Source organism: Spea bombifrons, chromosome 3 (assembly GCF_027358695.1).
Source record: "Spea bombifrons isolate aSpeBom1 chromosome 3, aSpeBom1.2.pri, whole genome shotgun sequence".
In the NCBI taxonomy this organism is placed as follows: domain Eukaryota; kingdom Metazoa; phylum Chordata; class Amphibia; order Anura; family Pelobatidae; genus Spea; species Spea bombifrons.
The window spans coordinates 95,908,791-95,935,632 of NC_071089.1; the positions used below are offsets into that span (position 1 = coordinate 95,908,791).

Here is a 26,842-nt window from a genome sequence, read left to right on the forward strand (position 1 = left end):
GCATGTAATGCAGATGTAATCTTTCAATTAATTTGCAGGGCAAATTGTTTTTTTTTCATTCTGTTTTCCACTGAAGGCAAATTTAATTTGAGTACACAAGACAACACTATCATCGACAGTGAAGATATGTAAGAATATTTTGCTTTTATTAAACCATATTCTGTGTATCCAAGTTTATTCTTGAATGATTATTTATTCATTCAACCTGGTTTGGTAGAGTATGCCAGTTATAGAGAAGATTAATGACATTTTATGAGTATGACACAAGATGGAGGTTAAACATTCTTATAGCGCTGTGAGAACAGTCATGGCCTATTATGGGTAGAATATTTTTTTAAAAAAAAACCTCAAAGAAGCAGTAATGTCTTCTTAATGTGATATGAGCTATAAATTTAGTTTTTACACTATTATCTTTTATTTCTCTATAGCCAACAATTTAGGCAGCACTTCTTATAGTACATACATTCAAAGGCTCTGACAAAACTAAAAGTGACAGACTAAGAGAAACCGAGACAATAAACCCAGTTCTATCTCCATTTTTGAAATATAACCCGTAGATATGGATAGATAAAGTACATTGGCTCATCATTAGAGTCTAAGGGGCAGTTGGCAACCCATACTTCAAGGCATACCACCAGGTCATGATGTATGGAAGACCCAGTTATGTGCTGATCTATAACAAGACCCTAAAACCAAAGTTCCTGTTATGATAATCTATCTGCAATTTATAATCCGACAGTACTACTGAGTGGGGTCTATCTGTATTGTGGATGCCGCTTACAATTTAGACAGAGACCCGCTAGTAGAGTGACAGGTCAGAAACTGGATACATATGAGGGTTTGCATAGGGGTGTACACCAGAGATCCAGAACAGGAAACCATGTCATTGTCCATCTACAAAAAATATATATTACATCCACATAAAATAGATTATCTTTGGTTATAACGACAATACTTACAGCGTAAATAAAAGCATTAGCTTAGCATCACTTTTGTAGTTGTGGCATATTAATGTCCATTTTTTATGTGTAAAATATGTATATATGGAAAAGGTTTTTATGTTTGTATTGTTGGTGCCAAACAACACTACTGACAACTGAATGTTAGCGCATTTCATGTCATGGATGAATGCGTTGGGCAGGATCCAGTAAACGGAGTTTCCTGATCAGTGACCTGAATACAGTATTACAGACTCACAGTTTATGCAATCCAGACACGTTTCATTCTGTATACTTCTGCACAATAAATCAATCCTTATATTTCAGAGGGTGTCCTTTCCCTGTGTATTCAAAATCATTCTTAATAACTATTTTGCATCCACTTCAGGTTTAAAAAAATATTTAAGAAAAATGTGGTTTATGTGGATACATCTAAGTGGGGGCATTTGCCAAATCATAATGCCCCTTTGGGTGTAGCCTGCAGAATTCCCACAATATATGTGTATTTTATACATTACTTTTCCAGCATAGCTGTGCATTATTTTAAATTTGTGCTAAAAAGGGGTAATGCAGTATCGCCACCACATCATCACAGCCCCACGGAGGCACGCATTCGCTCCCAAATGTTGCTCATATAAATATTGCCTAAAGACATTATAAAGGTTCTTGCATTTGACTTGTGTATAGCAAACTGAATATTAATGTGTGAATCATGCAAGTGGGCAGCAAAACAGCAATGTGGAAAAGTGAAAACGGTGGGAGGTAGAGAAAGGAGGAGGAAAGAGAAAGAACTTGGAAGCTGGGGGGAAAAATCTATCCTATGAAACGATGCTTTAAAAATTCCAGTCTCAGGAATTCAGATCGGCTGCCTGTATATCTGATCAAGAGAAATATAAAACCAATCTAACGGTTATGTTACGGGAATGGAAAAAATGCCATTCTGATTTTCCATTTTAGTGTGGAGCTTAGGTGGAAATGGTGTGTTCGTATCACCCATAATGTAATTTACAGAAGGACAGATAATAATTTAACTGTTTCGCTGTTAATGGGTTTGGAATATATATATAGGAAGATCGAGGTAAGTAGGGCTGCGTATGTTCGAGAACTAAGTACGTTCCTGTAGCAGCCTCTTGAAGAGGAGTATACAGGTAAGAGTTGGGTTAAACTATGTCCGTTGCACAATAAACTGGGATTCAGACTGCAGTAGAGGCATCATTATTATGGATCCTCCTCCCTCAAATAATTTAAAAAAAGAAATGCTTGGAAATCAATTAAGCAGACAGAAATTCTCGCAAACCTCCCAACATACCAAATATGTAATATGATGAGGGTCACGGGTGAAGGGAAAGGGGCAGAGGATGCTGGTTCCCAAAGAGGGTTCCTTTGGAGGTTTTATCCACTAAACAGTGAGTTGCTAAGGTGAGAAGCATTCCATGTCATGTTTTATGTACAGACATTAAGAACATGTAGACCCAGGCCAGGCTGAATCTGTATACCGCACAGCTTAATCTTTAAAGAAATCAGTATTTTTAGGAGGCATTGTGCAGTACGTGTGCGGGGAAATATGGGTTTTGACCTTTCATTCTGCACAGACTGATAAACAATAACTAGTAGTTCTGCAGGATAGGTTTAACACTGACCACCTGAAAAGATTTTATTTTCCTGCTCATTGAACCATTTCATTAATAGCTATGATAAGACTATTTCTAGAACATTGTTAAAAAAATCTATTTTTATGCATAGTTATGCATATTGTTCTTTTTTATTATTGCAGATCAGTTCTTGATAAATCAGCACAAAAAAGTTCTCATGGATTCTATTCCGTCTATTTCCTAGCTTTCCTTTTTTACAGATGAATGAGGGGTTAACTGCAAACCTTGTGGTTTAACACTATTCAAGGAATGTGTAAACTATGGAGTTCGGAGCCTTGAGCTTGGCTTCTTGTCTGCACAGAACAGCTATAATAGGTACAGTCTTTTCAAATCTCCAAACCAACTACCTATTATTTTCCAGACCATACTGGTGTGCCACATGGCTAGTTCACATACTTCGAAAATAATCTATAAAAATACAGGGTCAAATAGAAATGTCGTAAAAACACTGTACATATTTTTGGAGTTCTTGAGAAATAACAGACTTAGCAGGGGGTTAGGGGATCTGTTTCTCCAATGGTTCAAACCTCATTGTGGCATAAATCAAAGTATTTTTTACTACTGTCTCAAACCATTTGTTATGCTAACATTGATGCTTCTAGCCATAAAGATTTATTTAAAGATTTTACTGCTAGTCCCACGTTCATTTTGATATAAATAAATCCTTTTTTTATTTTTATAAACTAGGATATTATAATAATTTTGAACATTTTACAGAATATCCTAGACCTTCATATTGTGGCACTGATTAAAATAATAATAATAATAAAAAAATATATTTGTGCCTTGGTAGAGATCTTCTGACTCCATTAGGGTTATATTAAAAGTAAGTCAGCGATAAGTAGGGTGAGACTATAACATACCAATTACAGCTATATATCTCCAAAACAGGACGGAGAGTGAGGTCAAAGCAGCTTGATGCCACAGAGACAACACAAACATTTAATTTTTACTTCAAATGTTGGTAAAAAAGCAAAACTTTGGGAAACTACTGTATATTGAGGTCGGATAAAGGCCTGCCATAGATGTACCGTAAATGAAAATGTAGCCTGTTATATTTCTAGCCTGCTCACTGTTCACTTATGTTTGTATTGTGCTCCACCGATGATAACCCTCATCTGTCTATGATGTTCCTGTCCAACAGAACTACGTTTCATGTCATTTTGCTAGATCTGCCACAAACACCATTGTATACCATTCTGGTGTCACTTTGTGGGTGCACGTGGGCCAACGTGCCATCTACTGACTAATAAGTAAAGTTTGCGAGGTACTAGAGTGGTGTTTAACTATGTTAGTTGCACTATAAACTGGGATTTAGACTGCAGTAGAGGCATTATTATTATTATGCCCCCCCCTCAAATTATTTAAATTAGATTATGCTGTGGTAACTTTAAGAAGTAACATTATTAAGGTCGAATTCAGCTCCCAGAAAACACTGGCACCATTTCTTTTCTAGAACTTTGTTTTCTGTGATGCTCAGTTGGCCAAGAGGATGGCTGAATATGGGAACTGGCAGTTCAACAACAGATTAGAAGCCTAAGGTCTCATCACAACTTTGCTAGATTGTACAAAGGCGAAATACATAGTTTACTTTCTCATGTATATATTTAGATTTTATTTAAGCATACGTATGGTGCCAAAACCAGCATCAAAATGTCTTCCACTTCATTTTAGCAAACATAAAAAGGACAAAAACATAATATAAATATTGCACTTAAAATTTTGTTACATCACCACATTAGCCATTACTAAAAAAATATTATTTTTTCCATGATTTTAAGAAACATAAATAAACAGCTTTAAAGTAGTCAGAACCTAAAACAGTTCAGTTTACATTCTCAGTGGGAGAAGCTTATATGTGAAATATTCCTTGCGGATTGTAGGAACCTGTGTTATAACATAGTCCTTCCACAATATTGGATATAAACGTCTGAGCCTGGGTCTGCGCCTTCCCAAATATTTACAGTCACTTTTGCTGCTTTAATAGAGGAAGGGTCGTGCATTAGCATCTCTTGGATTTTAAAGTGTTCAGTATCTTCTGATTCTTTGTTTTGAAACTCATGACAAAACTGCTGGGTAGAATCTTGGCGCGGCCATCTTCATCGACTTGTCCCATGATGATGTAATTTAATCCTGTTAAAAGAGACACACACCGGGGAGATTGTAATCAGTTGTGCTTCATTGTTCTGTTCAGGGCCATGATCATTACAATGTCTTTCAATATGGATTTCAATAGATAGGGCCACAAGGCCACCAAATGTAAGAACATATGCATAATATAAAAAATGCATCCATACATCACATTACATCATTTTATGAAATACCACAATAGTCGCTAAAATTTGTAGGGCTGGATACTGCAAAGTGGAAGAAGAGAGATGTATTTTATTTACAGATTTAATACTCTGAGTTTGAGTTATACCTCTTTTACCTATAAATGTAAAGCGTAGGAATGAGTGGGTTTATAACGTTGGCATATCAATATGCTTTTGATTATTTTTATGTGGATTAGAAATACAGAAATATATAAAACTTTGAATTGTATTATTGTTGTGTATGAAGCTCAAGGCTCAGCAATAAAAGGTGTATTCAATGGCAGCATTTTTACTATTACTATTTTTACTATTGACCAATTAAAAGACGCGGCTTGTACAAGGAGAAACCATACATTATCCTTCTACATTGTACCTCCTAACCTCTTTCGCTTTGCCATGTTGCAATTTTTGTTGCAATGTGATGCCACGCACCTACTACAGCAGGGGTGGGCAATTAATTTTCCCATGGGGCCACATGAGAAATTGGAATGGTTTTAGAGGGCCAGACCTCTACAAACTACAAACTCCGAAGCCTTGTCCATTTTGTTAACTTATGTGCTGTTTAATAAAGTTATTCAAGCCTACGTCATTGGTAGAGGTGCTTGAATAAGTAAGGCCTGAATAACTATTAGCACAGCACAGAAGTGAACAAAATGAACAAGGCTTCGGAGTGCATACCGTATTTTTCGCTCTATAAGACGCACCTGCTGATAAGACGCACCTAGATTTTAGAGGAGAAAAAAAAGGAAAAAATATTTTGAGCTAAAAAATGGGCTAAAATATTTATTACAATAACTGAATAAGCTATGAACACAGTAAGACACACGCAGTAAGACACACACAGACACAGTAAGACACACACAGACACAGTGAGACACACACAGACACAGTGAGACACACACAGACACAGTAAGACACACACAGACACAGTAAGACACACACAGACACAGTGAGACACACACAGACACAGTAAGATACACACAGACACAGTGAGACACACACAGACACAGTAGGACACACACAGACACAGTAAGACACACACAGACACAGTGAGACACACACAGACACAGTAAGACACACACAGACACAGTAAGACACACACAGACACAGTGAGACACACACAGACACAGTAAGACACACACAGACACAGTAAGACACACACAGACACAGTAAGATACACACACACAAACACAGTAAGACACACACACACAGTAAGACCTCCCTCCCTAACCCCCCTTCTCAGTATCTCCCCTCTAACTCCCTAACCCCCCCTTCTCAGTATCTCCCCTCTAACTCCCTAACCCCCCCTTCTCAGGATCTCCCCCCCCCGCCCCGGTCACTTACCTTAAACTCCTGTGTTGGAAGCGTGAGGCGTTTGTCTCGGGTGCCGGCGCTTCACTGCTGATCGCCGGCGTCTGACGTCATATGCCGGCGCCCAGCGTAAAGCGCCGGCACCCGAGACAAACGCTTCCAACACAGGAGTTTAAGGTAAGTGACCGGGGCGGGGGGGGACACCGGACTCATTGGTGAGTCACCAGGACACTCTTTGCGGGCCGGTCCGAGCTATTCAGCGGGCCGGATGTGGCCCGCGGGCCGTGCTTTGCCCAGGTCTGTACTACAGACTATAATTTTTCCAATTTTTGTAATTTTATTATTGTTTGGAATCACAAAAAATTGTGGAAAATGTATGGGGAAAAAAACTTTAAAAGCTAAAAGAGTTAAACTGTCGGGTATTGCGTTTACAATAACAACATTGGAGCTAAATTGTTAATAATATATTGGATCCGTTTCTGTATGATATGCCTAAATTGGGACTGATACATTGAACTGGTATTATCTATTGGTCATAATCCACATTGAGATGTGGTTTAGAATCAAGTGCTGGTACATTGTCCATACCATTTTAGTGAAATTAATAGCAGATTTAAGGAGCTATAAGGAGGTTCTATTTAATCAGGCAGCTGAAAAATTTTAATAAGTGTCCTCAGAGTATTATTGAAATAAGTAAGGCTCTGATGGAACATTTATTCTTTTTGTACCCTTCTTGAAGATGGTTTTGTCCTGTAAACATGTGCTAAACTGAACCAAATTTAAAATAGACACACTTTATATACAAACTCATATTATTCAACAAAACAGAACTGAAAGTTTTGGTGATACTAACCTCTCCGGATGATTGGACACTGCTTGCAAACCACCATGATTTTGGCACTCATCGTTTTCCCAGCCTGTTGAATTGCCAACGTTCCTTCCTTGTAAACATTGATGATGGACACTGTTGCATACACGCTCCCTCCTCTACTAACCGTTGTGATAATAGTACCAGTTATCACTACAGGAACAAAACATGGAATGAACTTCATCATCATTCTGTACATACACAAAATGCTTTCTTTTTTGTTTCATAAAGAAGAAATTACTGAAATGCTACAATTATTTGATGTGGCATTTGGATCAGGTGTGTACTATGATTTCACAGGTAACAGCATACTCTATGGCTTGTCCACATCATTTGCTTAATACCAAAAGACAACTTTTAGTGTACTTGCTCTCGTTTGTCCAGGCCATAAATGTTTGTATGATGATACCTTCATAGCCTTACTTGGTGAAGCAATGTTTAGGTCCTTCAAACAGAGCCAATGGCCAAGATTTAACCTTAGATCACTTCGGCTTCATATATGAATCTTTCAAAGATGAACTGGTTCTGGTTTCTGGAGCTGTTGAAGATTTGGGTCATTGTCTCTAGGAAAGACATCTAAAATGCCCCTCTGTTTGTACTGCAGGAAGGCTGAACATTTGCTTCACCAGTATTTTGTGAAGCCCATTCCCACTAAACAATCTAGGTGCAGACTACGGTATATGCAGCCTATCTGGGCCTGATTGGGGACTTGAGGCAATTTTATCCTTTTGCTCCCACAGCACAATCACCTATATAACCAGTGCAGTCTGGGACGGCTTGCATGTCAGAGGTCTGGCCTGCCTTTTCTGGTTGTGACATCCTATTTACTAATGATGTGTCTTAGTGGTTGTTAGTGGAATCATCCTTTCTTTTCCTTAGGCTTTTTAACATTTGTTTTGATCTTGACCTACTCTCTACTACCAGCCATGACTTTTGGCCAGTCTGGCATCACTTTTGTCTCACCCACAAGTAAAAAGTCAGGTCTAGTTAATTGGCCAATTATGGTACCAATGCCTAATTGGTTATTCTATATATATATATAGGTCAGGTTCAATTGCTGAATCCCCATATAGTACAACCAAAATTAAATATGTTTTCTATATAAAATAACATTCTAAAAACATAATATACCATATCAGATATAAAACGTCTAGGTAGCTCATTTAGGTTTATATGAATAATTGCGTTCAACGAGCTTTAGCTAGAAAGCCTGAATTATTTGTTAATTAGTAATACCCCTTGCAATGGCTGGATATCTTGCTAGTGAAGTGAAGACAATCAGCGAGAACATATTTTGTTAATGTGGCACTTTAGGTCAACCTAGAAACGGACATATTTTTACATGCAGTTGCTCCCCAGCCCCCACTGCATTTAGCAGCCTTTAGCATCCATGGCCAAACATATTATCAGCGGTCTGAATTATGGTACTATGAGGATTGAATCCCAAAGTGACAGACCTGTGCTTGTAGGCCAGAAATGTACATGGTGTTCCAGCAACACAACACTCCAAGTCTAGGAGTCTGAATAAAGACTTTTATATAGCACACATCACTTTCTGTTTGGCCAGTTGTGCTTGGTCTGTCTGCCTCGGACACATGTTTACAGTTTTTTTTTCTGTGAACAACTCAAGGACGCTTTTGATTAGGCAAGAGGTAGACCACTATCGAACATTGCCCTGTACACAAACTACATTTTCTGTTATTTCTTGCTGTTTAAGTACACAACCTCAAGTTACTGATTAAGGGGTAAAATGTAGAGTCATTTTATTGCCATACCAAAGTTACTTGAGCAGAAATTGTTCTCCAGAGTTCCAGTTCTTTTGCATTTTTGTTGGCAAAGGGCAACTGTTGGTTTTGAACCTAAAAAAAAAACAAAACATTTTGATATATTCATATTTTTTGCACATGAACATTTTATAAGAAAAGCCAAAAAACGTTAACAACCCATGAACAGGGGAGGGGGCTCTGACCACACGTGACTCTCAAGATTCTGCTGTAAAATGACATTGTAGAAGGGAAGACATAGAACACTAATCCCACTAAATAACGAGCTTTCCTTTATCATATCGACTTAGAGATAAGGAGTGTTGGATGAGGCATTCTTCCTTGAGAAGAAAATACTGTCTAAGTCTTTGCCCAAAGGTTTAATAAGTCCAGACACAACTCTGTTATGTTACTTTTCAGAACATCATCGTCATACACAATAGCTTAGTTGTTTAAAATCAACACAGCAGAGGAGTTAAAAAAACGCCATTCATGCCATTCATATGCCTTATTTAAAAATATATATATATATATATCAGAATATTAGATGAGCTTTATGACCACCGGCCATAAACCTTTATATTACTGTTTATTATAACTTTTGAATGTGTGTGTTTGAATGTGTGTGGCAAACAATATCGGCTTTTGCTTTAAATATTGTGCAGTGAAGACACTCTGTGTATAGCCTCGCACTGTATGCACTACTTCCACTTGTGCTTTAGGGGGAAATTGACTAAACATGATAGCAGTTATTAATTAACTACAATAATACCATACTATAATCCTATAATATTTGTTTTCATGTGCATTGCGCCAATTGTGCCCGATTGGGTCTGGACATCCACCGTCCTGGTAGCACTTGTGGGCAGTAATAGAAGCACACAGCACAGCTCTAAATACCCTCATTACCAGTGTATGTATTCTCCAGCGACTTCTTGGTAAGGATACATATATCTGTGCTTAATTAGCAATTCTCCGGTTTCACAAACATATATACTGACGGTCTAGGCACCTGTTCACTTCTCCGAAGGCCCCGCTCTTTGCTTTGTAATTAACTGTCATGTCATTTTGCAGCTCGAGGGCCCTTCACTTCCTAATCAGTAGCAGTCAGCAATGCGACGGACAGGGGTCACATTTGCCAGGGCTTATTTCCATCCATTAATAAGGCCTGCCATACTTTTCTGAAATGGATTATTAAGTAAAGCTACAATCCCATAAACAAGTGAAAGGTTGCTGCTTTGACTTATTATTATCATACATGTGTGCTAAATGTTAGGTTTTTCTGCTTGGCAACATGTTATTGCTCTAAAAACTGTATACACACTATAAAGCTGGGCTAATCAGTGGAACATCCTTGGGTCAGACCATCTGGTAGGTAGATAGAAAGGTAGTTATCATGTTGGGTATGTATTTGATATGTATCGTAGAAACCTCTGGTTCGCCATACATGTGTGAGGTGGATGTGGCAGGAGAAATGCAGAACTGTTATCATGACTGTCTTTAAGGTGGGGTAAAAAAGGGTAGCTGCCCTTGGCACCCTAAACTACCACCATAGTGAGAAGAACCTGAGTGCAAGGTGGAGATATGTGCAACCACCGCCACACGCTCCTTCTCTAACACTTCCTTGTGGTCTGGACATAATCTGCTGATCCAGAGCAGGGGGGGTTTCACATCATATCCTGGCATCCATCGGGTAGCAACACCCCAACGTAGAAGCAGCATAAAGGTTTATGTCAGCAGTTGCATAAACCTTCACCTCACACTGTTAGGTACTATTGGATTGGGGGGGCACCAGCCTGGTCTTGACTCCATTAGTTATAACTCCCTAACTATGATTTGGTAACTGCACATCTGCCAGGAGAAATCACTTCTATAACATATACGGCATATATCGAAAGGGGAATTTTTAAACAGTTTTCTTTTACCAAACACCAAGCTACGTGGCCAGCCGCTGTGGAATGTGTGAATAATAGGGCACTCCTAGAAGATTACTGCCCTGTAATTCACCCAATCCAGCAAGCAGTATTTTTAGTATTCTTCAGATTTTTCAATGCCACTCTCAGCCCCAAATGAAATAAAATTAAAGTAACAGATCTTACATTTAACAACTGACAGTAGTTATTTAACCTGTCAGCTGTTGGATCATATACAAAATACCGGTATATATATATATATATATATATATATATATATAGTAGTGCTAGACTGTTTCAGAAGTGGGATAGTCTGCAGAACATATTTACATGACCACAGTTTAAATTAACAAAAGTGTTGTACGGCTATCCCATTGGAGCTATTGTAAACATCTTGTGACGGTTCGGCTAAAGGGAAATCTAGACACAAATAAGTAATGAAGGTACATGTCTACTAGGGTGCTTAGAACCTGAGAGTAAAGAACTATCTGTAACATCATTTTACAATCCTGATACAGGAATTCCAGAGAATTGCTTGCATTGCGTGGATTTGCAGACAGCACTGGAGCCAGCATCAAAACAATGTAACAATGTGATGTTTTGGCTATTGTGGCTCTTTGCCACAATAGTGTTCGTTGCATGTTCAAGCAACAAAGTTAGGATGATTGTTTAAAAGCTATTTTTTCAGTACCATGGAAGAATCTCTATATATTCAACTACAGAAGCAGAGTTCATTTTGTAGGCACCCAACCATCTTAACAACCACGCTTTTTAAAAAAAGTTCTTTGTCTTTATTACCATGTATAACCCATGTTGAAGTTTTCATGTCAATAGTATGCTAAGATTTAAAGCGGTAATGCTGACTATATACTCATTTTTAAGTCATGTTAATTTCAGTTATGCAGAAAAAGAAAATCAAGACTACAGAAGTAGATTCAATACTATTGCTGTTCTAAAGAGCAGCATGCAGACGAATTATGAATTAGGAGAAAGAACGTGTGTATGTAAGTGTACAGTGTGAGCTTGCGTGTTCCTATGTATGTGTGTTATGGGGGGCTCAAAAAATACTGTACCCAGGCACCATTAACCCTAGGATCGCCTCTTCTCTCACAAGGTGTGCTTATGGAAAGAATGTAAGGGTGGCGCAATGGGATGAAAATGCTGATAGGTGGGCTATAGGGGCCCAGAAAATGCACCCCAAGATTTCTAATGGTGGCCCTATGAAGGACCAACACTGGCAAGTTCCTTCATCAAGAAGGGCTGAGCTGGACCTTTATAATGCATAGAAGACATCGAAATATACTTTATATTGGACCAACCAAGCTCTTCCTGCAGCAGAGGCTCACTGGTGCTGGCATTCTATAATGTATAAAGTAAAGCCTCAGCTCCCAACTCTATGGCCGGTGGATGATAAATGGATCTTTGGTTCAATGACAGATAAAATGAATGTTATCTACTGTAGCTGATAAGAATATGAAGAACAGCATGTTTCAGACCCCAATAAAACCCTCCCCATTCCATGTAACTCTCAACAGGACAAGTAAATATTTACAACAATTCTAAACAGGAATTGTTTTAGTTAGCAGTGCTATCTAATGTAAGACTTTTTAAAAACAACAAAAATAGTAATCCTGCCACCCACCATGCGCCCAGTAATATTGGCTGTAAGACTTTAAACAATATATTCCTTAATATACAGGATTGGCAGACGTACCAGGCCTCAGAGGTGGCCAGATAGAACCCATCATTATTTTTGCAGAGTGGCTTGTTACGGTTTTACAGGGTTACCAGTCGGCAAAACACTCCACTTTAATAACTACTTCAAACAGGTAAACATTTATCTAACAAAACCAGATGCTATATATATATTTCTAATATTCTACAGCCACATAAATATATCCAGATGAAAACACGTATAACATTTCTATAATATAGTGTCTTTTGCCCATTTCGCACATTTCTTTGCATGAGAAATAATAGAGTGAAGTAACACAGACTGGAAACGTTGAGACGAACACAACGCATGTACTCACAGTCCCAGAAACTGCTGCTCTGTCCAAACAGTAGCTTTTTTTGGGGGGTGTTTGGATAATATCAGTCAGCACCTGGTTTTACCAATATTAGACTTGTGCATTTGGATTCATACAAACTTTTTTTAACCAAAACGTACAAATCACTGATAAAAAGGGTGAATCTTAGACGGAACCACTGACAACGAAATTGCAAAAGTGCCGAAGTTTCATTAGGATTCCTCCATTTGTTGCCAAGTGTAGCCGCCATTACAAGCCGTTTTGGTGAGGTAACGTGGGAAGGGACTGTGTGTGGCGGGTACATATCAATAGCTGGTAGGTAGAAGCAGCCATTGGTGGTTATGGCTGTGATTGGTGGGTTCGACAACCTGTGGGGGTTTTCCTTACTTTGCTGTCCAATCAGCATTTACAAGAGGAGGGACAAGCATTAGATCTATAAGTGTGCGGACATCATTTTAACTCATCAATAGCAGCAGTTACAGACTGATGAGAGTTAAAGTGTGACACAGTGACAGGTTAGCAGAGGCTGAGATTAATGCTCATTAGTCCCCTACCATTCTGCAAGTTAATTAATCGTTTATTTTAGTGCAGAAAATTGAGTGGTATAGGGTGGATTGGAGAAGCTGTAGTGACTACTGTAGTGTATATACATAACTTATAGATACCACTTACACGGACTGCATCAGACATGAGCAAGTACTAAATGGTGAAAAGGGGCTCGCTACCCTAATCAAACACTGGCTCCCTAAGGTACCTCGTGGGGAAGTATATTGTTGATCTCACTGCCAGTCTAGTCTGGCTGCATCATAACCCCAACCCCTCTATGTCTTAGGACCTACGCTCCCTATCCATAGTTCCAAACAGTGCCCTCAGAGGGATGAGAAAAAATAAAATCAAAAACATGCGTTTCGCTGAGACTTAACCCTTTAAGTTCTGGTGAAGGTCATGACACGTTTACACACATGTATGCAAAACATATTCCCCAAAAATTCCATCTTTCTTCCACAGAAGCTAGTAAACTATACAGTTGGCCCTGTACAGCTGACTTTTCTATAACCTTCATCAATAACACAAGAAGCTGTAAGAGAGACAATCTGCATTCAACATGTATTTCAGAAAGCCTTTTGATACTTACTCTGCTGCATTGTTTCTTGGGCGTTTTGCCTCTAGCCCATTTTAGAAAATGAGTTTGACTAATGGTGCACCTACCTATTATTTGGCAACCATTTAACAAAACCTAAAAATTCGGGGGTGTTACGCTTTAAAAAAAAAAAAAACTTTTTCCTCCCCCAGTACATTTTCCAATGCCACAAAAATACAAAACGTCAAACAGAATTAAGACCTACTTGTGGTTGTGGGGGCAGCTGTTGTGACGGGGGAGGCAGTCGTTGTGGGTAACTTTTTAGGCCTGAACTTATAATGCGCGATAAAACCATCGGCAGTTAAACTTAAATCAGACAAGAACTGAATGACAAGTTCATTTCGCTCGGATACAATAGGCCTTAAGAGAGAACAGAAAAAAAAAATCAGTGAGACACCATATAAATGCATATATTTAATAAATAATAATAACAATACATAATAACACAATGCATATTATCACATGCCACCCGGGAAAAAAAATCTTACCAACGGGCATATAGACTCACGTCACTGATTTAATGCACTTTATAGACCCATCTAGGGATACGTCTCCCAAAGTTTCATTAATGCTTCTCTATAGTGAGAGGCACCAACCTGTGACCCCTGCATTCATGACCAAGAATAATGCCATTGCAGTTATAACTTCCTGGTTTCTAACAAGTCCATAGCCCTATATATTCCTGGATTACATTGTGAAGCTGCTTTTTAATTTAAAAAAATCCTGACATCCGAGTTCATTATACTGTTCCACAAACACACAAAACCTTCATCGCACTCTTAAATATGTGAAGCAAATACGCCTTCTGACTATCTGTCATTTTATTCCGCCTGCTAAAGGTTTCATAAACATGAGAATGAGACAAAAAACTTTACGATGCTTTCTGAGATTCTATGGCAGCAACCTATCAGTGACAGCTTTTGCGGAAAATGAGAAAAATGTGTCATTATTATAGATTGTTTTATATAGCGGCATCATATTCTATAGCACTGTACAATGGGGTTATTAAGAAAATTATTTCTGAGAAGCTTTTGAAAGTTTTAAATTCAGTAGAGTAGATGGAACAGTACCTTTAATAAAAAAAATATATATATAATTAATAATTTATACTTTTACAAATTCATTTGAAGTTTTAATGATTAGATTACAGCATACTGGCCAAATAGCAATAATCCATTGAAATTCTATAAATGATTTCCTCTGTAAAGACCCAGACCGTAGCCAATCATTCTCCTACTTATGTTGAAATTCTTTTGCATTATTAAGATCTACCATTTCTGCTGGGAACAACCACGTCTAGACTAGACGGTCTAGTGCGCACTTACACAGCATAAGGGAGGAAGTTACGCGTACAAAATGAGTACAGAGACTGAGTGGAGGATCACTCTTGCGGTAACCACAAGGAAATACCTTTCTCAGCTATTTTATGTAAGACCTGTTTTTTTTTTTTTTTAATGTTAAAGCAGATTTATTTTTCGCTTCTTGATTCGGGTTGGTTGGTTACCTCTCTAGAGGAGGCTGACGCAGAGGGACCCTTCTACACACTTTTATATGGGCATATCGATGCCCTTAATATTGTAAGGGGATTTCTTGGTATTTTACCATTACTATTAAGTTATTGGTTTATTATTTCATTAATTTATATATATATACTCACGCAGGTGGGCTGTCACCACAGAATTTCCCGATTCTTTTGGCATCATTTATTTCTCCTCCATTGAACACGGCCACATAGTCATATCGGCAGTAATTGTCCCTTTCAACATCAAATTTTTCGAACCGTAGCTCTATCAACTTTACAGAAGGGAGAACAGAATTATTATTTTAGAGCAAAAGATTACAGGACGTTTAGTAAATGGTAAACTAATTTATGGAGGTTCTCACAGAGTAGGCATGTGATGCCACTGTTGGATTATATGATGCGCCATACAGAAGACAGAAGGAAACTCTGACCACAAGGTACAAAAAGGGAAAGGTACAAAGTCAGAAACGTAGCAGGTGAAACAGATTGAGAAATGAAGAAGCAGTTCCTGGACTGGCCATGCCAGGTAAAATTAAGAAAACTTCCTACAGTAGCAAAGAAAAGGTCAATAAGCGAACTCAGGAAAAAACAGCAGAGCACAATAACAGACAAGTATACATGAGAGTCGAGGGTTTGCATTTTTAAAAGTTCACTAAAAACACTACTTTTCGGGGAAACCTACCACATAACTACCCTTGAACCATTTCATACCTTGAATATCAGACCTTCCATTTCTCAAAGCAGATCCTATAATTTACATATTAAAATAAGCAAAATATAAATATTAACAAAAATATCTTATGTGTATAGCATTAGCCATCCCAACTTTCTATTCTCATGTATATGCATGATCATTCCTCCTCTTTTCTCCCCTGTTAGGTTTCTGATTCTTGTTGATTTGTGAGGGTGGTTGAGGATAAAGGAGAGCACCTCAGGGTAGGAAATCAATTAGAAAATTATCTCAGATCTCAGGTTCAATGCAATAAACCTTTCAATTAAAAGTCTTCAAAACAATTCCATATAAGACAATAAAACAACCAATGGGAATGAGAAGAATCGCCATCCTTTCCGAGTCCTGCCTGTTCCATTGTACACTAACGGTGCCGCACGTATTGAGTACAGTGACAATGCGGCTAGAACAACTGGAATCATGTGCATGTCCTTTCTATATTGTTTGGGTGAGCAAGTATTACATGATGGCTACTAAAGAGACCATATTGTAGAAAAAATATTTTTCATCCTTGAATATATAAAAATATATATAAAATATATATAAAAATACATATATCTCACCTGATGCTTTGGAGCAACAATATGCCATGCGCAAGTGACCCCAGCAGGATAATCCCGATCTGGCCAGTTGGGGGTTTTAAAAGATCCTGAAGGTTTGTCCAGTCGCCCCCCACAGTACTGTTCTCCTGTAATTACATAATCACATAAGAAAGTATGGCCTGACCTGAAAGATGGAAACATATATACCTAGGAGGCGGACATGCAGTCATTCATCAAAAAATCACATTCGACTAGAGATACAGTACACATAGTATCCAAATCTGCCTCTTTTCCTTCCTTCAAGCTATACATATCGTAATTCTTTACTCTTTCCTGATCATTTTAATTCAGGTTCATTCAGAAATATGCACCACGACAGTTGTGTTAGCTATAATATACTATAAATTGTACTTTTAGCTTCTGAGTATTAGAGTAGAACACAATACTATATTTTCCAACAGTCCCAAATTTGCCAGGAGAGTCCCAGTTTTTTATTCCTTTCCTGTCAATTACGAGTCTGTCCCGGCAAAAACTCTGAGAAACATACACAACCTGAACGATGGCAAATGAGCTCCAGACACCCAGTACCTGTACCGGGTAGCCTGGAGCTCAATGCTCCCGGGTCACGCAGCTCTGTGTAACTCCGCCTAGTTTAGGCCCCACCCCTTTTTTATCCCAGGACTCTTGAAGCATAAATTGGCAAGTACGCAATACCTCTTTGATTTGGTTCTGCTGCAGAGAACATCGCTATGAAGCCATTTCCAGCTGTGTTGGCATCTGAAATCATTTGGACCAGCATCTTATTACTGTTAGAAACAAGAGCACCGGGTCTAAACGTCCCACAGAAGCGTCCAATTCGCTGGCCATTGGAATGACCATTATACACATCCACAAAGTCGTATCTGCACAAGTTATCACTTTCCAAGTCGATGAAGCGGAAAGACAGAACAACCACCTTACCCTCTGGCACCTAAAAGACAAACAAAAAATATAAAGCGTCCATAGAAACCTTCAACAGAAATGTAAAGATTTTCCCAAAACTTTGACTATGAACGCCTCACACAATATGGCAGCCATGCATCTATAACTCCACTCAGATCCAATTAACACACAGTTTGTTCCCCTTTAGATATTCTTGATATGTACATGGAAATTTGGGGGAAAAAACTCTAATAACAATTACTGCCTTTTAGTGCTAATTGTATAGTTGACAACAAAACATATTTAACTTTCAAGAAGAAGTTCACACAAGCAGTATTTTAGTTATTAAAATGCTTAGAGCATAAAAAATATTCATTAAGTTTAAGCCTAAATATAGGACCATGTTATATGTTATTTTACAATGTGCCAGATAATTACTCTGAGAGAAATAATCAAGTCATGTACAATTTATTTGCGACTGGAATTTGAAGGCTAACATAGGCAGAACATGGATGAGAAGAAACTGACCCAAGGTAACAGGGCTTTACCTGGAGACCCCGGGTCAAGCCTGCAGAGTTCACAAGTATACTTAAAAATATACTCAAATATTCATCATTATATGCAGTAGAGGTGATGAGATCCTGATTCTTTTATTTTCTATTCATGGAAAAGGCATGCAACAGGTTAAATAGGACAGATAAGCCTGATAAGGATCACATGTCCGTCATCAAGACATTGGTGTTGATTTACTGAGATGCTATTTTGAAACTGATAAACAGATTCCTTAGAATAACCTTCACAAAAAGACTTTTCACTTGGAGGATGGGGTTGCAGTGGCACCTTTGGGGTATTTGATGTTTCTATTTTCCCAAAAAGAAAAATAAATAAAAATAGAGGATGTGTTTTTAAGTGTTATATGTGGCTACCAGATGTTGGAATCATGATTAAGATGAATGTATAGTGCAGAGGTACCCTCGTTCCAATGTTACTTTTGTACTAAAGTGATTTTTTGCTATTTTGTAAAGATCCTCATGAAAAGCTTAACAATATATATATATATATATACACACGGTATATAATATATAAATATATATATATACAGACAAAAAACAACTAAACAGAATTTAAAGGAAAGCCATAAATCTACTGACTTGCCACATGTGCTGTCCTCTTCATGACATCCAATGGCATCTGTTGCTAATGACTTCTGTTTTATTGTTATTATCATTATTACCGTATTACGATTATGATTATCTTTTATTTATATAGCGACAACAAGTTAAGCAGCACTTCTTACAATACATATATTCAAAGAGTCTAACAAGACTACAATTAACAGACTAAGACAAACCCATAGGTTCCTCTGCCCGCAAAATTACAATCTAGAAGAAATGGGACAAAGAGAGACATAAGATATAAAGAAAGGGAGAGATAGTGCCATAGATGGATGTGGGGTCAGAGAGAAACATGTGGGGGGTCAGGATTAGGAGAGATGTCATCAGAAGTGAAAAACAGGAAAATTAAAATACAAAAAACAGTTATAGAGGAATATGGAGATGTCCTGGTCCAGCATGTATACTTTTTGCAGAGGTGTAGCAGTTTTCTTGGGGTTCAGGTGCTGGGTTGTGGAAAGATGGAGGTACGTGTTGCAGGGACACAAAAAGTGTCTGGAATCATATATTTATCCAATGCAGAATAACATTTTGCTCTTAAGCACCAACACCTCCAAGGGGTGGCTGGTATATTGTGTGTAGGCCAATGAGGCCAATGACTCAATTTGCAGCCTGGTTGGAGCACTTCGCAACCAGACACAGAATCAGCAGCATTATATAGGATGGGCGTGCATCACAATAGTGTAATTGTGTATCGCAAAATGTATCCATTGCCTGAACGACCACTTCAATAGTCTCACAGAGCAAGCAGTGTCCCGTCAAAGCATGGTTTAGATAAGGGATAAGATGATTTAGTGACACCTAACAACATGTGCAAGTAGTTCTTGTAACATGCTATTTTTGGGGTAATAGGTAATGGACATTATTAAATGTGCTGTTCCACCTATGCTGTTGAATTTAAGGCTTTTGTAAATGTAGCATTCTAGTACTGCATGTTCAAACATTTCTCATAACCAATTCTTTAATCATGCAAAAGTTTATCTCATTCATAAAATATACTGGGAACACCTAATTGTCACGTGACACCAAAGCAGGAGCCATAGAAACTGAAAAAAATGTTTCTTCAACATATCTATGTAGTTTTGTGTGATTAAACCTTCAAGGGGATTCCAGATCTGTTATAGTTTATTTGCTTAACACACTAAAAAGTTCAATTAATGTATTGACTAAGGGGAACAGCACCCTTGGGATGGTAGGTAAACACAAACTCCCATTTATCTGTCCTGCATACAGAAGAGATTTATAGAGAGCTAAACTGATACATAAAACAACCAACTACTGCATTCCAGTACAAACACAAGACAGGAGGATTTATGGTTCAGTGATCCAATAGATGATGTCACAAACTATATATGTCCATATCTGTTGACGGTAAGATTAGTTCTGTTATGCTGTTAATGTATACCCGGCTTACAGCTGCCCCCACACCAGTATTACACTTATATTCCATGTTCCTTTTCATAGAGCGATTAAATCACTCAGCAATCTCAGGGAACACCCTGGCCTGCAGTCCAAATTTCACACTAATAAATCATTTGGGAATATGTGAGTTCCACAAAGACATAGTTTCATTATTTCTCAGTTAGCGTTACTTTCCAACATGATTTTTAGTGTGATTGCATGCCACGACATTTGCTGGCTGTGAAATCTAAATAATGTGTAATATAATATCTACTTTATCGCAGAGTCTACGTGGAGCAATCAGCAGGAGCATTCTTTTGACCGTTTTGGTGATTACTCCAATGTTACCACTCTTTACTAGAACTGCTCTTTAAACACAACCAAGTAGTATATAAACATTAGGATGGTCACGTCCTCCACTCTTCGAGCACAAGTTTGCATTTCATATGTCACTGACCAGCCGATGTAAAGTGAAGCCTTGCGGTCTGTGGGATGTTTAAACTAACAGAACGGATTCAGCTACTCAGCTATACACCCCATGTACTGCATGGCACTGGTCAGCCAAGTCAGTTGATGTTTCACCCTAACAAACACAGGGGTATTTGCAACTTTGATCAAACCTTGATATAGGTTTGGCTTAGTGGACCATCTTCTGAAGACTTTTTTTCCCTGTTGTCTTCCACCTAGTCATATTAAGCCCTGTCCATTAATGCAATCCACCTCCACTTCTTGCCAGGTTTACCTAAAAACTGCTAACTCTCAGATACAACAAATACCCATATTTATACTGCATGATCTCCATGGATAGGCAAAGTGTCCGTACAAAGAGTCAAGTGTCTGTGGCAGGGTTTCCATAGAACATCATTCAATTATCCACCACAGACCAATGTCCACCATGAGCAAATGTTGGTGCCTACCCCTGATAATCTCTCATTGTGAATAATTCAACCTTCTGATAATCAAAATTTCCATCATCCTATCATGCCTCAGTCTATATTCCTAAAATCTTCGTCAAAGTACCAGGTTCAACCCTCCAGACATTCCCCATTTGTGAAGGAAAAATGGGCAGACTAGATGGGCCATAAGGTTTGTTTCTGCTGTCAAATTTCCTATGTAACTCTTGTTGCTTTTGATATCCTGATATCCCAAGCATTTAAATCGGAGGATTTTATCATCTGTATTATAACATATAATACATATAATACTTTTGTTTGGTGTCTACTTAGTGTAATTTTTTGTGCACACTGATCGACACGGCTGTTCTTATGATACTATCCACTGCACTTCACACACACACACACACATACATATATATAATCAGTATATAATAAATACCCATATATATTTTGTTAATAGCAATACAAGAGAAACAAACAGAGAAATAGTTTGTCAAGATCATTTTCCCATGATGTATACTGCACTGGACATACAATACTCTTGGTGAGAAGTAAAATTGCTTCCTATTAAGCAGTGTGGCCTCTGAAACTGATGTCAAGTGTATCGCCACAGTTAATTTTAGTAATGGTTGTAGGTTTCCCCTAGAGTGGAAGCACGTTTGCCCAATTAGCAGTCCAGCTCATAACAGGAAGGTTAGTTTAACGTCTCTGAAATCAATATGAAATAATAGTAGGGAATTCCACGGAGACCATTGGATGCAGAGTTCTTTTACTAGCAGTGAGCATTCTGCTATGAAATGTGTTATTCATACTTATAACAAAATCTATATTCCAGATCAGTAGGATCAGTAATTTGGGGGTGTTTGCTATATAACTGGCACTGTTGGAGATTCTTGAGATGCATTCCAGATAGAAGGTTGGATTACAAATGATCTGGAAGCTGGTATGCATGCCGGATGAACCCCTGTCAGCTTAACCAATGCCGAACAGACGTGCTGCACATTTCAAGCACAGCATAAATGTACTAGGGAATAATTTAGAATGACTAGAGTTCTAGAAACACAGCTGCAGATAATGGTAGCATTATACCTTTCGCCACCAATGTTATACCCTGTATAAAGAGAATTAAAGGTTAAACAGAAAGTACCTACACCAAGCTATACAAACAGAGACATCATAGCCTGACTTTTATTTTTAATTATCAGCCAAACGGGTTGAGAAAGAAATATAAAAAAGACAATTGTATTGGGAGATAATAATGACCAATAAGGACTCAAAACTAAGGAAGAACTCAGCACCTACCCAGTAAATTCAATCAAAAAACATCGTCTAAAGCATAGAGAGTGGGTATTCTATCAACAGAACAACAAATTGTGAATATATAAGTGCTGCTCAAATTGGCTTTGTTGAGAGTTGTTGAGAGTTGTTGAGTAGTTTTGAGTAAATCTTCTATAACACAACTAACACAAATTGGTAAAAAAAAAAGGCAAGTTTCTCCTCTGTACGGGGTTAACTTGCCCTTTTATATATATATATATATATGCAGCAATATTATTTTTCTCACAAATTGAAACAATGTAGGCCATAGACTTTTTTATTTCATCCACATGGATAGTTGGATATAAGTACCATCACTATGTGAAGGCGTCCTGTAAGAATAAAAACAGGATGGGGCAGCATGAAACAATGTATCTGTTTCGAGTTAAAGTCACAAAACCTACACATTTGCTAGTAATTTGCTACCACAACGCAGATAAAAAGGAAGCCCCAAACATTTTATTTTTGCCATGACAGGTGCACTTTGAAGAGCATGGCCAAAGTCAAAGATCCTGCAATGATATATTGATGATGTGCACATGCATAATCCATATATATTTATAAGACCGCCCTGCATTAATACTTGTTTGTTCTACAATTACGCATTGCTCCTAACTTTATAGCTGCATCCTCAAAAAATATATTAAACATCAAAAGGCATTTATATTTTGAAATGCAAAAAGGAAAGTCCATTCAAATAGGCTGGTCCTGAGTTTCATTAAGTTTCATTAAGTTATTCTAGAGAAGGCAAAATAAAACAGTCCAGCTGACCAGAAAGTCAAGAGGATAATAGGTCAGTTATGGTCGTGAATTATAGACAACATTTTTAATCTGAGGTTTTCCAAGACTAATATAGAGGTCCCTGAGAAGGCCAAGTTAGCCCTTTGGCTCTTAGACAGTATTTGTTTTGTAAAATCTGAATATGTTTAGATTGTAAGCTCATTTGAGCAGGGCCCTCTTTACCTTTTCTGCTATTTGTCCTGTTTACCCACTGTATGCGGCTGCAGAATATGACGGCACTTTATAAATCAATACATAATAATGCAGACTTACCTAGTGGTTTGGAATTCAATAAATAAGAAAATAAAATCCACCTACTGTAATTTTCCAAGTGCATTTGCTGTTTGGGGGGTAAACACCAGGAAACCCTTCACTTCCCAGAACTCCTGATTCTCCGGTGAGATTCCCTCCACATGTGAAGGTGTGCCTAAAACAGAAAGAGGAAAATCACCGTCATGGAGCGGTCAACACAACATAATTATATTACATGTGGACTGGCCAGGAGTGATCACAGCTTCCTGGTTTCAGCATTTGCATTATTATCTCTGTACCTTTAGTTTGCCCTTTTGTTGAATATGGTTCTTCCAGCCTAATGAGTAGAGCGGTTGGGCATCAGTTTCATCAGTTCCAGTTAATCAGTCTGTAGTTCGTGGAAGCTAAGTTTCTATGTTTCTATGTTAGCGGGAACCCCCAGATAAACCTAAATATGGCACAGGGTAGACTCTGTGCTTTGTGAACAGACCACGATATTTCATCCCTTATCTGTACTCAAAAAAAGTACAGAAAAACCCTAAAAAGAAGGGCCAAGACAGCCAAGGTGTGACTCATGTAAGTAGGAGGTTGGAATAGAGGTAGGGGTTTAGTTGCCATGAAGAGTAGTAGTGCCGTAGTAGTAGTGAGCAATACCGAAGCATGCGAGCCTATAACATCTGAGTCAAAAATAGAAAGACTGGAAAAATAAATATGACAAGGTATAAGTTCTGATGTTTATGTATAATGAAGATTAACTTAATTAATTAGATAGGGAAAAGGATTGGAAATAAATGGGTTCATTTTCATTGCTATTCATCGACAGTATAATAAATGATAATGACGATTCATTGATGGCAAGTGATAAATACCCTGCTCTTTGTAATGTTCTCATAACGTTCCCATTTAACTGAGGAACCCCTGAAGTGATTCATGGTTGAGTTTATAAATGATTCTGAGATATAAATGGAGTTACGTCCATTAACCTTGGAGAATACGACACATCTGGCTGTTTTTGAATTGTTACCCTGTTTGGCAGCTGAACCTACTAGGTGTCATAGGTGTATAGAACCATATAATTCACTGTTGCAAAGACCCAAATTAAGACCAACTGAAGGTGGGACTTGTGTGGGTCGTTTACTAAGAGCTGGCTCAAGTAGACTCCCAGTATGAAATCCCCAAAGAATATGCCCCCTAAATAGCTGACATACCCAAAATGCATTTCCACTTCGGCACATCCATTTGAATGTACACTGGCACACTCATAAATTTGCATGCTGAAATGGATATCAATGTGGAGATACATTGAAAAGGGTGTTTTCATTTCAAAAATAAAATCACGCGATTTAAAAAACAACCTATGACCTCAGCTATTATTGGGCTACAGTACAGCCTCTCACGTCAAAGGTGATGGAATTTAAATCCAGCAGCAGATATATGATCTTCGATGCAACATTGGGTGTTATAAACATATAACATGGTTTGAGATCTCATGGTACATGGTATGTCACAGAATCAGTAAATCTGCAGAATGTAAATTAAAGGATAGTTTTCTAGATACACTGTAGTAGCACGTGTGGGGTATTACATCAAATCTTTCCATCATTAGTGAATATATGGTTTGCAGCAGAGGCGCAATTATATACCTTGTCTATAAACTCATCAATAATCAGATGCAGCTGACAAGACCAAGGGCTGTGGTGTGGAATCTATATGATATTCTGAATACACAGTTCCTAACAGTATCTGTTTTCCATAAATTAGGTGTCTGAGTAGGAGTACAAGTACAAATTTACCAAGTTGTTCAGGGAAATACCCTACAGATTTTCTGCAGTAAACTCAGTAGCTCCAACTTCTGATGAAGGGCTACTCCACAGTAGCTCTCCAATGGTGCTTCAATCTCACAAGTTTAAATACACAAATATATATATATATATATATATATATATATATATATATATATATATATATAAAGGGGTAGAGAATCTATCAGTTTGACCTGGGTATGATGTTTAGAGACCCATCGTGTACACAAGGCAGGCAGAATACCTTTCACATGTTTGAGTACCACAGATGGAGAGCTGTCAATCAATGTTCTACTTCAAGAAGTACAGAAGTGACTGACAGCTGGGTGTCAGAGGTCTGGCAGCAGCTGAGTATATAGACATATACTGGGGGGCAACACACGTTAATGTTCCTTCCCAGATAAAAATAAAGTAAGTAACCCTGGCACTGACCATTTGGAATAACATACCTTCTCAGAGAGCCTACAATGGGACATGATCAAGAAATCCAGTACTTCTGAATTACAGAGCACACAGAGACAGTGAACATCTGCCACCACAGCTACTATGAACTACAGCTCCCATTAATCTCAGGCATTGTATCCCAGGGAGCTGTATGCAGCTTAGCTCTATCAAGGCTGAAACTATAAGTTTTAGCTGGATCAGTAGAGCATCTGGGACGTGGTGGAGTATAGGACCAGTCTAGTCCATTACACCATCCATGAACAGAACAGGGAAATGGCAATAAAAGCAGGAGCAGAGAGAGATCATGTAAATAAAGTATTACTGATCCCGATGTATGGAAGCAGTAAGAATCTAGAGTTTTAGGAAGCACATGACAGGGAGCTGTAAATTATGGACTTCTTATCATCATGTCAACAGATGAGATACACCTTTACAAGCAGAAAAAACGGGCTATATCGTATTAAATGCATATTTAGGGTGATATGTTCTGTTAAAAAGATGCATGTAATGGTAACCCGAGCACAGTCTAGATTTTTTTGGAATGTAGTCTACTAGACAGAATGCGTCATCTCCATAGGTGACGCAATCAGACGATAATGTACAAATGTGCAACAGGAAGAAATTACTACATGTCTACACAAAAAAACAACATAAAATAAGCTTCTGTTCAACTAGCAGTTACATGGTAAAGTAAAAGTTTTAAAATCCGTTTACTAGAACCCTGAATACTTTTAAAACAGTCCATTGACATAGACATTCTTCTTCTAGAACTTCAGATATGTGGAACTCCAGCTCCTGTAGTATCCTACCACTCTTGATCCCAGTTGGAATGCTCAGCAGCAGAAATGCTAGCTTTATACCTTTCCTTCAGGGTTTCTCATAGACTGTGTCACTGGAGCACCTTTAAGGTGGGAAGAAGAGGTAGCAGAAGAAGCCCCCACCCCAGTGGCTGAGGATGTCCCCTGTCCCACCTTACCTCTCAGTGAGCTGCTGAGCAGTGGAGCGCACTGCCAGGAGCAGGGAAATCAGCAGCACGTTCACTCCTTTACTCATGTCTCTGACACTGATCAGCAACAAGCACAAGCTATGAGTTGGAGAACTGCAGGAGCTTTATAAAGAGGAGCGACACTAT

The 26,842-nt window shown here is 38.2% G+C and overlaps 1 protein-coding gene across 1 annotated transcript; it reads right to left on the minus strand.

Annotated features, from left to right (window-relative positions):
* Positions 1–4,176: 4,176 nt before the first annotated feature.
* On the minus strand, positions 4,177–26,842 carry PCOLCE2 (procollagen C-endopeptidase enhancer 2). The gene is made up of 9 exons (XM_053460678.1): positions 26,687–26,842; positions 23,531–23,639; positions 17,440–17,695; positions 16,747–16,871; positions 15,589–15,725; positions 14,137–14,291; positions 8,860–8,943; positions 7,070–7,237; positions 4,177–4,723 (listed from the first exon to the last, which is right to left on the minus strand). The coding sequence occupies exons 1-9, from the start codon at positions 26,761–26,763 to the stop codon at positions 4,593–4,595; spliced, it is 1,242 nt and encodes a 413-aa protein (XP_053316653.1). The 5' UTR covers positions 26,764–26,842; the 3' UTR covers positions 4,177–4,592.

Bases quoted from the DNA above. Each gene is read 5' to 3' on its own strand.
- PCOLCE2 (XM_053460678.1), bottom strand. From the start codon at position 26,763: ATGAGTAAAGGAGTGAACGTGCTGCTGATTTCCCTGCTCCTGGCAGTG. The intron at 23,640-26,686 runs GTAAGGTGGGAC...TTTCTGTTTTAG, and splicing joins GCTCAGCAGCTCACTGAGAG to GCACACCTTCACATGTGGAG. The intron at 8,944-14,136 runs GTAGGTCTTAAT...TTTTTTTTTTAG, and splicing joins AGCTGCCCCCACAACCACAA to GTTCAAAACCAACAGTTGCC.